This window comes from Crocodylus porosus, unplaced genomic scaffold (genome assembly GCF_001723895.1).
Source record: "Crocodylus porosus isolate Cpor-Errol unplaced genomic scaffold, CroPor_comp1, whole genome shotgun sequence".
NCBI classification, from domain to species: domain Eukaryota; kingdom Metazoa; phylum Chordata; order Crocodylia; family Crocodylidae; genus Crocodylus; species Crocodylus porosus.
In genome coordinates this window covers 23,218,787-23,230,773 of record NW_017728914.1, presented here as the reverse complement: position 1 = coordinate 23,230,773, position 11,987 = coordinate 23,218,787, and the positions used below count along the sequence as shown (strand labels likewise).

The window sequence follows — 11,987 nt, the reverse complement described above, 5'->3', positions numbered from 1 at the left end:
CCCGGCCCAAGGGCGGCCCCGGTACCTTGCGGAGGTATATGGCCACCACCTGCTCGAAGGGATACTTGTAAACCTGCCGCATGTCCACCACCACCTCCGCCGCCGCCCCGCGGCCCGAGCGAGGCCTGCCAACATCCGCCTGCCCTGCCCAGCCCCGCCCCTTCCCCCTCAAGAAAAGCTGTTCTGAAATCAGGATAAATTACCCCCTATTCAAGAAGTGCCTTATTATCCTCTCCCTGACAAAACCTATTAGGGTCTTCCTGGCGGAAAAGCCGTGGTCCCACTTCCTGCTATGGAAGTTCTGCCTTTCCAGGGCTCTCCCTGGTGTCGAGGTCAGCCCGTCCTAGCCTGGATCCTGCTCTTCCTCGGCTCTTTTCAATAGATGGCACCAGCAGACCCAGAGTCGGGTGTTACCCACTTTTCTTTCCTGGAAATGGCTTCCTGAAGAGCACGGTCCTCATTGCCTTCGAGCTTCTCCCCAGATGTGCAGCGTGTGGCCTCTTTCTGCTGACCTCCCCGACTTGTCAAATGCCTGAGAAAACCTATTTAAAAAGTGCCCCTCTTGGGTGCCCTCTTTACTAAGTTAGTACTAAGTTTTCAAAGGAGTATTTCACCGCACATCCTGCTATGGGTCAGTTATAACTGTGGTGCGGCATCCCGAAATGAAAGGTGAATCGACGTGACTTTGCACTGGATGAACGTATTGCTCACAATTTGTGCAACCAGGCAATACGTTCAGTTTGTAACTACATTTTTTTTTTCATCTTTGCAGAGGCTGCTTCTCTGGTAGCCGACAAAGGGGCAGCTGTGCAAGATTAATTCAGCCTGTGATGATGGCAAGGTTGAAGAACAGAGGGGGTAACGGGCACTTGTTTTCTCTGTTTATAGTCATGCCACAAAGGTCTTGCAAACATAACTACATCTATGATCCCTGCCCCCTCCCCAGCTTTCCTTGTCATTATATTACGATAACCTCTAGGAGCTCCAGGGAAGATCCAGACGACACAGTGCCATACACTACATAATTATACAGCAAGAGAAAGTTCCTTTTCTGAAGGGCCGAATGCAAGTAGACAAGACTGACAAAAGGAAACAGAAGCACTAGGAGGTGAAGGGACTCTGCTAAGGTCAGAGCACAATTTAGAAACAAGGCCACAATCGGAACTCATGTCTTCCCGTAGTTCAGAGCTCTCTAGCACAGTACGCACTTGACCTACTGCCAGGGACCACGGTCCAGACAGGCTTGTATGCGATGGAAATAGAAATACTAATAGCAGAAATAATCCCATTGACTCTGTCCGCTCTAAATGTGATGTTACTAAGAAAACTCCAACATATTCAGTGACGTTTCTGAGTAAGGTAAGATAATATTCTAAGTTACTGAGGGCAGTGTACAACCAAGAATGTCTGAATTAATGTGAAAGGGGAAAAAAAAAAGAATCAGACCCAAATAATAATATAACACGGTGCTGAATTTTACAATGTGTCACTCACATACCTGTCTTATTTGCAATGCACACTGAAACATATCTTGTAGTCCTTAATTTTTAATTCGGTAAAGTTCCTATTGAAGTCAATGGGATTTTTGCCTGAGTAAGTAAAGGGTAGAGCTCATTATGCCTAGTGTTTCTAACCATGAAACTGTTACAGGAGAGTGTCAGGATAAATGGGGACAATTGACAAGGAGAGGCATAAAGAACTGGTAACAGTGCTGAAGAAGGAATCTGTTTAATGAGAAGCAACAGCAATAAAATACTGACTTTCTAAATTTATATTTTCAGCTAATTTTATTGTAAGCATTTAAATCCCTAAGCAGAAAAATTACATTGTTACATTTACTCATTTTAAGCTAGTGAAATATCAAATGAGGCTAGCAAAATTTTAAATGAAAAACCAATCAAATTTTGAATAAAAGGAACTTAACTAACAAAAATTTTACAAACTTTAAGAGTTTCATCTACCCTCGTATTCATGCACAGAGCAGGACTCTTGCACTACATTAAAAAATCAAATAGTATAAAGCACTTGGGGAAAACAAAGCTTCTATATAAACTACAGCCTTTAAAGGAGCCTGAAAACTAAAATGTATTTTTTTACAAATAATCTAGATGTCTCAGAAAAAAATTGTGATGTACACCTACCAAAGTGAAAACTTGGCCATAAATTACCTTGTCTCAGCCTGCAACCTCAGCATGTACAGCATGTAAGAAGTCTCTTAACTCATCAGGATCTCAGAGGTAATATGGAAGTTAAACCTGCATTAACATTGCCCATGAATATCAAATGTAATAAACAGAAGGCTTTGAAGGAAAAAAAAACAATTTCCCCTGTTGACTGCCACTCTACGAAGCCCTTGTGTTCCATGCTGCCACTTGTATCCTGCTAAGTATTCAACATTGCCGCTTCATTGAAATTAATTAGAGTTTGCATTTTGCAAATTACAACACCAGATTAATAATAGGTATCAGGAGCCCTATTCATCAACAGTCTGATTCTGAAAAGTACTGAGCACCTGGAACTCCCACTGACATCAAAGGGAAATGTGGGTCAGCACAAATCAGAACCAACATATAAAACTCTCTGGTTTTTCTATTTATTTATGTTTCAAGTTTCACAGTGATCATTTATCATTATGACTCTAGACTTGGAAACAGTTTCTGCTACCTGAATTATATGCTAAAAGAATCTCTGTATAACATAGAAGTAGAACTGAAATAAGCTACATCTATTAGAAATACATGCACCACTGCAGGAATAAATATAGATTTAATTGCAAAATACAGTGCAATGTTTGTATGTTCAGCATTTTAAACTTGACAGCAGCCTTTATAAGATTGCTACACTGTTGTTTTTCAGTTCAACAAATTATTTACATGCTTAAGGCATTGCTATGTCTGTTACTAGTTACTATTATTTTGTTACAAGAGTGCTTAATACCCCCAAAGATTGGGACCTCATTGTGCTGCACAATATATGTGTATACAGAAATAGACAGTATTAACCCCAGCAAATTACAGGCCCTGATTCTGTCAACATTTACACATGGGCTTGACTTGAAGCATGTAGGTAGATTCTCTGATTTATGGGACTACTCCAACATGTGAAGTTAAATACTACATGTTAGCATTTGCAAGATTGGGGCCTACCTTCATTAACAGATGTAACAGGTGAATGTACCAAATCAGAGACAAGTAAATGAAGTAATAGGGATAGATTTGCATGTACACCTTTGCCAACTTTTAATAACCTTGTGTTGTTATACAACAACTATTTAATTGAAGACAAGTAACATAGACGGAGGTTTCAGTAGGATGCTGCTGAGATACAATTATGCAGCACAGATCTGGCAAGGTTGCAGGCCATTTTCATTGCAAGCAGGACAGCGGAGAGCCCTGAACTCTTTAAATCTATTAGCCAACATCGAAAACTTGCTTCCATGGCACAGAGAGCAGGGGGCAGAGCCTGATCCTTTGCACAGGGAGCAGCGGCGCTCTATGTCTCCTCCCTGGAACAAAAGGATCAAACAGAAGTCTTTTACTTAACATCTGACATCCAAATTAGTGACAAACACAGAACTCTCACCAGGAGAGCCCAGTTTAGGGAATAATACTCCTTTTGTGGTCTGTACAACAGCTCTTAGCATTGAAACACGCTCTCCTTTCCCCCTAGGCTTGGATTCCAATATGGTGTGCCAGGCACTCTTTCAAATTTCTTATCAGAATGCACTGTTTTGCAAAGACAGGATTAAATACTTTCTAACAGAAAAATATACTGTGGCAAAATTTCATCCTTTTGATGTCAAGTTCAGTTATTTGCATCCATGTATTTCTCCTTTACACAATATTACAGAACTAGTGTTGAAACTCAAGGGCCTAAGTCAAGATGCAGATTGGTGGCAGATGCATGCTTTAGGTGCCTGTGAAGTGATCTGAAAATGCAAATGGGTTTATTTCAACTTATAATGACACTAACAGGACACCTTCCAATGTCACAGATGTCCTTCACATATATAAATATTCATTATATCAAATGTAATCAATATATATATTAAAGTGAATTACCATAAAATACTCTGCACAACCAAAAATAATCATCATCGCAAGACCTTCAGCTCCATCAAGTGCTCACTATAACACATGGACTCTGTAGAGAACTCAGGACTTGATAAGTTATTCAAAAGCAATGCCTTATGACAGTTTTCTCCCTTTTATGCTATGTTGACTCCAACTTGAGGACTTCCAATGCACATAACTATGAAAACAACATTAAGGTGGCCCTCTAACCTATTCACATTTAGAACTGAAATCCCTAACTTGGTCGCAGCTGAAAACTAGTTTTCCCATATCCATTTCTACATAAATAAATTCTGTGCTACAGTATGTGTGATAGATTTGAGAGCCAAAGACACTTTGAAGACACCATAATACTTAGCATCCCCTTCAAAAAAATTAATCTCCTCTTAAAGTGTCTGAGGGTGGGCACCTAGATCACTAGTTATTTGGTAGGCCTCAGACTTTTCAGAGAAGATACAGTCTTCACTCTCATTGTGTGCTTATATATCTGAGCTATAAGTAGATTTTCTGTTGAAGAATGTATGTAAGTAAGCCTACATCAAGCATAAAAGGTCAGTTACTGATTTGCAAAAGTTGTAATTCTTTGGAGTTTCACTGCACAGCAAAACTATATATTGGGATCCAATTAAGATCAAACTAATTGGAATTGTGACCAGTAATATGGCAAAGAATGACCCATGAAAGAAATGGTTGACCTCGCTCTGAAATACTTCTGCTGATACGAAAGTACTTCAGTTTCAATTTCAGGGCTGTTTTAGCTCTATAGTAGTTTTTCTCTGTATGCTCGCGTGAGAGAGTGAGAATAAATTTTGTGGCCTGGTCTCTTGTTCCTTAGGTGGAATAGGGATTTAGGACCTGAGTCTGTTTCCATACATTTCAGTGGAAGTCCTGTTGGCTTATTGGAAAGACAATATTCTTCTCGTGCAAAAGGAGGCATTGTGCTATTAAACAATGATCACCCTCTCCCCCCAGCTGACGTGGATGCATAGGATTGGGGCAGGACCCTGGGGAGTGTGGGGAGGAAGCATTGCAACCTATTTTGCCTTACCTGTCCACGCTGACTGTGAGCAAAGTGCCGTTCTGCATCTCTCAAATGCCTATTGATTGGCTCAGCATCTCCCGTTTTCCCTTCTCGGAACATGAAGTCATTCAGGCCCTCATTCTGGATGATTTTCCTCACCAGCTCTTTCTTGTCTGTTGGTGCACGGATGATTTTCAGGTTGTTGGTGTAGATGATGATCTTACCAAAATCTAAAATGGGTGAAGGCTGTAAACAGGAGTCATGAGCACATCAGCTGTACAAAGGCATCATACAAGGCAAAGGTAGCAGTAGACTTTGCTCTTTTGGGGTACTAAGACCCATAAATTCTCAATATGCAATTCACCTGCAATTGAAACACATTTTGGCCAGATTTTTAGAAAAGCTCAGCAAACTGAGGTGCTATGCTCTATTGAAAATCCTTGTCCTGATTCTGGATGTTGAGCACTTGAAAATCTGGCCCTGACTAAGACCAAAGTCAGTGAGAGTATTCCATTGACTTCAGTGAGCATCCAACAGCCCTCTGAGTCCATCTTCTCATTTTAGCCCCATGTGGAAGTAATCCATTACATAAGGTGAACACAGCAAGAGCAAATCCCGGGACGTCATTCTCCCCTTGTACTCGCCCTTGGTGAGGCCGCAGCTGGAGTACTGCATCCAGTTTTGGGCTCCACAATTCAAAAAGGATGTGGAGAAGCTTGAGAGAGTCCAGAGGAGAGCCACGTGCATGATCAGAGGTCAGGAAAACAGATCTTATGATGATAGGCTGAGAGCCATGGGACTCTTTAGCCTGGAAAAGCGTAGGCTCAGGGGTGATCTGATGGCCACCTGTAAGTTTATCAGGCGTGACCACCAGGATCTGGGGGAACGTTTGTTCACCAGAGCGCCCCAAGGGATGACTAGGTCGAACGATCATAAACTTCTGCAAGACCATTTCAGGCTGGACATAAGGAAGAATTTCTTTACTGTCCGAGCCCCCAAGGTCTGGAACAGTCTGCCATCGGAGGTGGTTCAAGCACCTACATTGAACACCTTCAAGAGTAAATTGGATGCTTATCTTGCTGGGATCCTATGACCCCAGCTGACTTCCTGCCCCTGGGGGAGGGGGCTGGACTCGATGATCACCCGAGGTCCCTTCCAGCCCTGATGTCTATGAAATCAATGAAAATTGGATCTACAGTTTTTGTAGACAGAGAAGTCTTCACTTTATTTTCCCACAATTTCACATATGTCCAAGTGTATTTTCATGTCTTGGTTCTGCCCAAAAAGTGTAAGTACAAAGTTACAGTGAGGGAATATGCAAGTTTTAACTTTCTCCAGCTTAGTTTTGTACAATTAGAAGTGTGGATGAACAGATAGTTTGGAGCACTCACTCAAGCCAAGATACATTCTTACAAGCATATACAGGAATAATTCACGGCCTAATGAATATTCCTTCTCAAGTTCTGACACCCAATTTACCTAATGGCTCCCATATTTGCTCATGCAGTCAGTGTACTGCCAGAATCTAAATATTTGTTAAACATTCATATCACAAGTGATAAGAAGGAGACGAGACTAATGGTTCAAGAATGTGACATCCTGTAAAAAGGTCTGGGTTCTCTCCCCAGCTCTACTACAATCTCTCACATCACTTAACTGGAACTACATCACTTAGGCCTTGCTTTTCAGGTCTGCTGTGTACCTGCAGCTCCTATTCATGTCGAGTGTAATGCTCTCATTTGAGGTAACAGGTATGAGACATCGTTAGACAAGTGTTTACCTTCTATGCCTCCCTTCTAGTTATCCTTGGGCATACAAATATTTACTTGTTTCTTCAAGTGGGAAATGATTGTAATTCTTAGATGGAAGAGGAAGAGAAGCAAGTCTAAAATGTTTTTTTACTGCTTGAATTTTTAGTTTTTTCTATTGTTTTTAAAGTTCTTCTTGGTCATACACTTTCCCGAAAGCAGTAAGTTTCCTCCTCTGTTCCATTTTCCCGTATCTCTTTACAGAGTATCATATAGCAGCTTCCCTAGCCTATTGTTTTACACATTGTGTTCATATTTCACTCTAAGTATGTATGTCAGAATGCCAAGTAATTGGAAATGCTGCAGTTTTAGAAGATACCAGGCCAGGCTTCCAGGTGATATAAATCAGCCCGTGAAGCTACACTGATGGCCTGGCAGACCCTTTCCTGTTCCAGTAGAAGCATGAAAAATTCAGATTGGCTTAAACCATTTCCATTTGCTGAATGCTTTTAAAGGCCATATATTTATGATGCAATGTGATTTCACTAGGTCCTGAATGGATTTTTGTAGCATACCAATTACCTTAGGAGCAGGGTGACAACTGATCCTAGAGAACATTGCGGACCCTGAGACTCAGAGATTAGGTGACTTGTCCAAGAACACAGAAAAAGTAAATCGTCTCACCAGGATTAGTGTCCAGGTGCCCTGACATACACTAAGGTGCCATTTGCATTGGGTAAATATTCACTGTTGTAGAGTATTCATGCATTAGCTAGGTGTTGATGACATGGGATTTTATACTGCTCATCTCAATAGTATGGGATTCATACGCGCAACTTTGCTTAAGTATGAATGCGTGTTTACAACACAAATGATGTATTCAACCTTGTCCATAGGAAATAATTTCTAGCGCTTTTTAAATACTTCCCTGTTCATTGTTAAATAGAGTTATATCATGAAAGTGGCAGATTGACAACTGTGGAGACTCATTGTTCCCACTTTATGCACAGAACAGCACAGGTAGTAACACCAAAGGATTGAGAACATATTTCTGTCCGTAGGTCCATTATGTCCTGGCACTTTATGCAAAAATGCCAGTTATGCTTGGCTTAGGACTAGGTGCATTCCTGTTCATTAAAAACTGAACTGAAGTTACCAAATCATCTCACAGCAGCCCGCTCAAGCCTTGTCAGATGGTAATAATATCTGGTTACTATCAACTTGAAGCAGTAGCCCAACAGTGAAGTCTTTGTATCATAATATCACTCCACCAAACTGGCTAACCCCATTCACCTATTTTTAGCTTTGTTTTCTATTGCATGCACTTTTGAATTTTAGGTGTATACCCGTTGCATCAGCAGACAAGGGTCTTTAGGTAATCTGATATCTTTCATTAGACCAACTAAATAGTTGGGAAAAAAATTCCAAAAATGTTTCCAACTATGTAGTTGGTCTAATAAAAGATATCAGATTTACCCAAAGAACTTTGTCTGCCTGTGGCCTTAGACCAACATGGCTATAACCTACATCCCTATATCGGTTGCTTCTACTCTGCTTAGTAGATGCTTACTTTCCAGTTTAATATATCTATGTTATTACAAAAGTTACTATACCATGATTTATGTATAAATTGTTCTGTAGTTGGTATATCTAGATTTGATCTTCCAAGTTCACTAGAAGATCCCAGTCTAAGTCCCAGCACCTATCACCAAGGTACAGCAACTCAGTTATTCAATAAAGATGTGCTACACATCCATTACGTTTTCCTAAATTTGATTAACAATCATTTGCTAATTACTTCAGGCACTAGGCCATGTTTTCTAAACAGATTCAATTTAGCCTCTTCTCATGTGCCATTTTCACCCACAATGCAAATAGTCTTTTATATCTGCCTGCCTGTCAAGTAGGTAAATACAGAATCCTGTGTAAATATATTTTTTTTTAAACTAACAAAACACTAAACCACACAAACCATTTTCTCACTGGGGAGGGGAGGAGTGAAAAAGTGAGCTGTATAAACCAGATGTTTCTTGTGTCGCCGAGTGCCCTACTGTGATGCGCAGATACTATCATTTAGAACTGAACAGAAAACTGGCACATATGTGTGAGAGCAAGCATACCTGCAGACTTAGAGGCACATATCTGAAGACTTGACCATTATGCCTTTAACTAGATCTGAACTGAATCTCCATTGGATTAAATTGGAAGAGTCTAAATGTCATATTCTAAAAGCAAACCATTTTCTGGTCAGCTTGTAAATCTAAAGTGAATACTACTTACCTTATGATGACTATCACTTGTCTGGTAATCACTGAAGAGAGGAGAGTTACTTGTTATACTGTACTTGTTGTCCTCTTTGAATATACTGATCCTTTGGGCAGTCAGTTTGGCTGAAGAATAAAACCTGGGATTGGATGTTTCTCCAGCCCCATAAAAATGGTCCCCTGACTCAAAGCTGCGGTGGAGAAAGCGGTGGGAATATTCTTTCTCTGGAGGCTCCAGTTCTTGGCCATCTTCGTAGACTTGCTTTAACACCCGACCACTGTATGCAGAAGATATTCTGAATCTCACTTTCCGGGGTCTTCCCTCATGCTTCTGGCTAAGTTTCTTCTGAGGATCATCCATTGATATGGATTTCACGTAGCAGCTTCCAGAAATCACCTCAGCCAGGAGAACTTTGGGTTTATAAGAAAAGTCACTTTGGTTTCCCCCAACCATGCGATGTATAATTCAGGGTGCCTATTAGGTCCTCACGTTACAGGCAAGCTGACACCTCTATATTAAATATTGATGGATGTTCACAAAAAGGAATGTAATTGTGGTGGTGAAATATAAGGCAAGGTTTACTGCATGCCCCTGAACACTAGATGGGTCCGTTTACAAATGTGAAAAGGAGTTAACATGGGAAGGATGATATTAAACTAGGAAATGCTGCCTGCTTTTTATCCACGGGAACACTTCCTTTATATAGTGTGATCAGAATCACCCCTACCAGCAGCTTTTAGCAGTGTTCTGAAAAGGTTGAAAGTTAAAAAGAGAGTTTTGCAGAAAAAGCAATCTACCTTCACAAATGGCAAACATAAATAATTCCCCTCACCATGCCTGCTCTGAAAACCTAAATACAAAGCTCTATTTCATTTTAATCCAAATGTGTTTTTCTACAGGTTGGTCGAGATCTAATTAAGATCTTCTCTTTATCTTTAAATCCCTGTTTGTAATTCTCATTGGCTTTCTGAGCCTTCTGTCCATTCTGATTTTGCTTTTCTATTTTTAAAGGCAATCGCTCCTGGAGAGGGACACAAGAGGCTTGACTCTCTCTGCCCTGCAGTTATTTGCCACTGAGCAAAATGCTTCTGTTCCTATTTATTCACTTTATGGTATGAGAAATGCAAAGCAGTAGAGGATCAGGCTCTGTGTCCTCAATGGCTTGACTCTTCTGTTCTCCCTCAATGGAGAAAAACAACAATTGCCACAACTGCTATACATTTTTTTTTGTGGCAACTTCAACTACAAGATTCTGGTTACTATAGAAAAGATCTATAGTATCTGATAGGAGTCCTAATCTAGCCTCCAACTCAAGCACTTTTAATTCTCTGATGCTCATGATGCTCTCCATCGGTACTGCAACTAGTAGTGACTCTGCTAAGGCTTTGTTAAGGATCTATGTCTGTTGCCCAGAAACTGATGCCTTGGTGACATGCACTTAACTGCCCTGTTAAAACAGGTATTAGCCTTACTGTTCCCATTTCCAGCTGTGCAATATAGGTTTTTCTTTCATTTCAAGGGGTCACATATGTTCAGTGGAATAATACATCAGTCGAGTAACTGTCATCTGGCTTTTAAAAATCCCATAATACATACTTATCACAAATACACAGAGCAATATATTCAGTCTTTCTGCTGTCTTGCTTAGGATCCCTAATATTATAGTAAATTGCTATCATAATTAAATGTGATTTCATCGAGTGGTGCTTAAACTAAGCTTTCTACCTATAGCCTACCCAGGTCACTTTCCTATAGCTGAAAAAGCAGGCTTTATAAAACTAAATAGATTCCCATGCTATGTTTATTAAAAGAATAACTTCATGTAATATTCTGAAGATAGCTCAGGGACCTACGTACTGAAGAATTACTAGGCATTCATAGGGTACCTGAAGAAAACTGTACAGCAGGGCCCTCGTGTACTCTGGCAAATGCTTCTCTAGATCCTCTAGACTGCTGAGCTCTTGCAAGAAGCCAATACAGTAAAACCCAGATCATTTGTATCTGAGTGGTTCGCAGCCTGCAGAATTCACAACAAGTTGCCAAATAAAGGGTGACCCACACAGCTACCTGCAACAGCTTTTGCTTCAAAGGGGTGCTGCTTCTCCACTCAACTGGAGGACCTCAGTGGTCCTGTGCAGATTTGCCATAGCTGCATATAACCCTTGTTTGGTTCACAAGCCCGTTTCTTCACAAGGGCTACAAACCATAACCATATGTAGTAGCCATGTTCTTCATATATCATTACAAGTTTAAAAGATAAGGATTCTAGTCATCTTCATCCCAGCATTGAACCCTACCTCATATACACAGATTTAATTTGTTAGGTAAGAATGCAACTCAGTTCCAGCTGCATTTATGTTTAATAAATCTCCTATAAAAACTGCCCCTCAGTATTACTGCTTCCTTCTGATAAACAAACTAATTAATTTGACATGGATTGTACTTTTCCAAGACTTTTATTTGGAATGAATTTTAGTTTAGATTATGAGACTATCAGCACAGGAAATAAAAGTTAAGTATCCATGAAAGGACAACATGAGCACTTTCTCTTTAACAGTCTGCTCTGCATGAGCTCAAAATGGCTTCCAACCAGAGTATTATATTTGCCTAGTTAAGTAAGCCACAAAGACATGATGGCCTTTTGTTTTAGGAATGGGTTTATCACATTCTCATTCTCTCTAGTGTCAATGGATATTTTTTTTGGTGCATCTGTGACATATGTAACCCATGATATAGTTAGGGTGAATTTCATCCTAGTACAAGAAAACCACACAAGGACCTATGAATCCCTACTTCCCAGGCCACGTATGAATTACAAAGTAAAAATCCCACCTCCCACAACAAAGGGTCCATACAGTACAACATGTAATCCATAAACCC

General features: G+C 40.3%; 2 protein-coding genes and 1 long non-coding RNA gene across 3 annotated transcripts in view; 1 reads left to right on the top strand and 2 right to left on the bottom strand.

Annotated features, from left to right (window-relative positions):
* PRELID2 (PRELI domain containing 2) overlaps positions 1 to 123 on the bottom strand; it is a 48,514-nt gene extending 48,391 nt beyond the window's left edge. The window contains exon 1 of the mRNA XM_019535001.1: positions 26 to 123. Within this exon, the coding sequence (XP_019390546.1) occupies positions 26 to 82 (57 nt within the window). The 5' untranslated portion in view covers positions 83 to 123. The remainder of the gene's footprint in view (positions 1 to 25) is intronic.
* LOC109310049 lies at positions 2 to 2,308 on the top strand. Its single transcript, XR_002101127.1, has 2 exons — positions 2 to 34; positions 773 to 2,308. It is a non-coding gene; the product is annotated as an uncharacterized LOC109310049 (long non-coding RNA).
* A 94-nt stretch (positions 2,309 to 2,402) lies between these two features.
* GRXCR2 (glutaredoxin and cysteine rich domain containing 2) lies at positions 2,403 to 11,561 on the bottom strand. Its single transcript, XM_019535002.1, has 3 exons — positions 9,123 to 11,561; positions 5,122 to 5,340; positions 2,403 to 3,505 (listed from the first exon to the last, which is right to left on the bottom strand). Exons 1-3 carry the CDS (start codon positions 9,558 to 9,560, stop codon positions 3,329 to 3,331), a joined length of 834 nt encoding a protein of 277 aa, XP_019390547.1. The 5' UTR covers positions 9,561 to 11,561; the 3' UTR covers positions 2,403 to 3,328.
* Between the last annotated feature and the right edge of the window lie 426 nt (positions 11,562 to 11,987).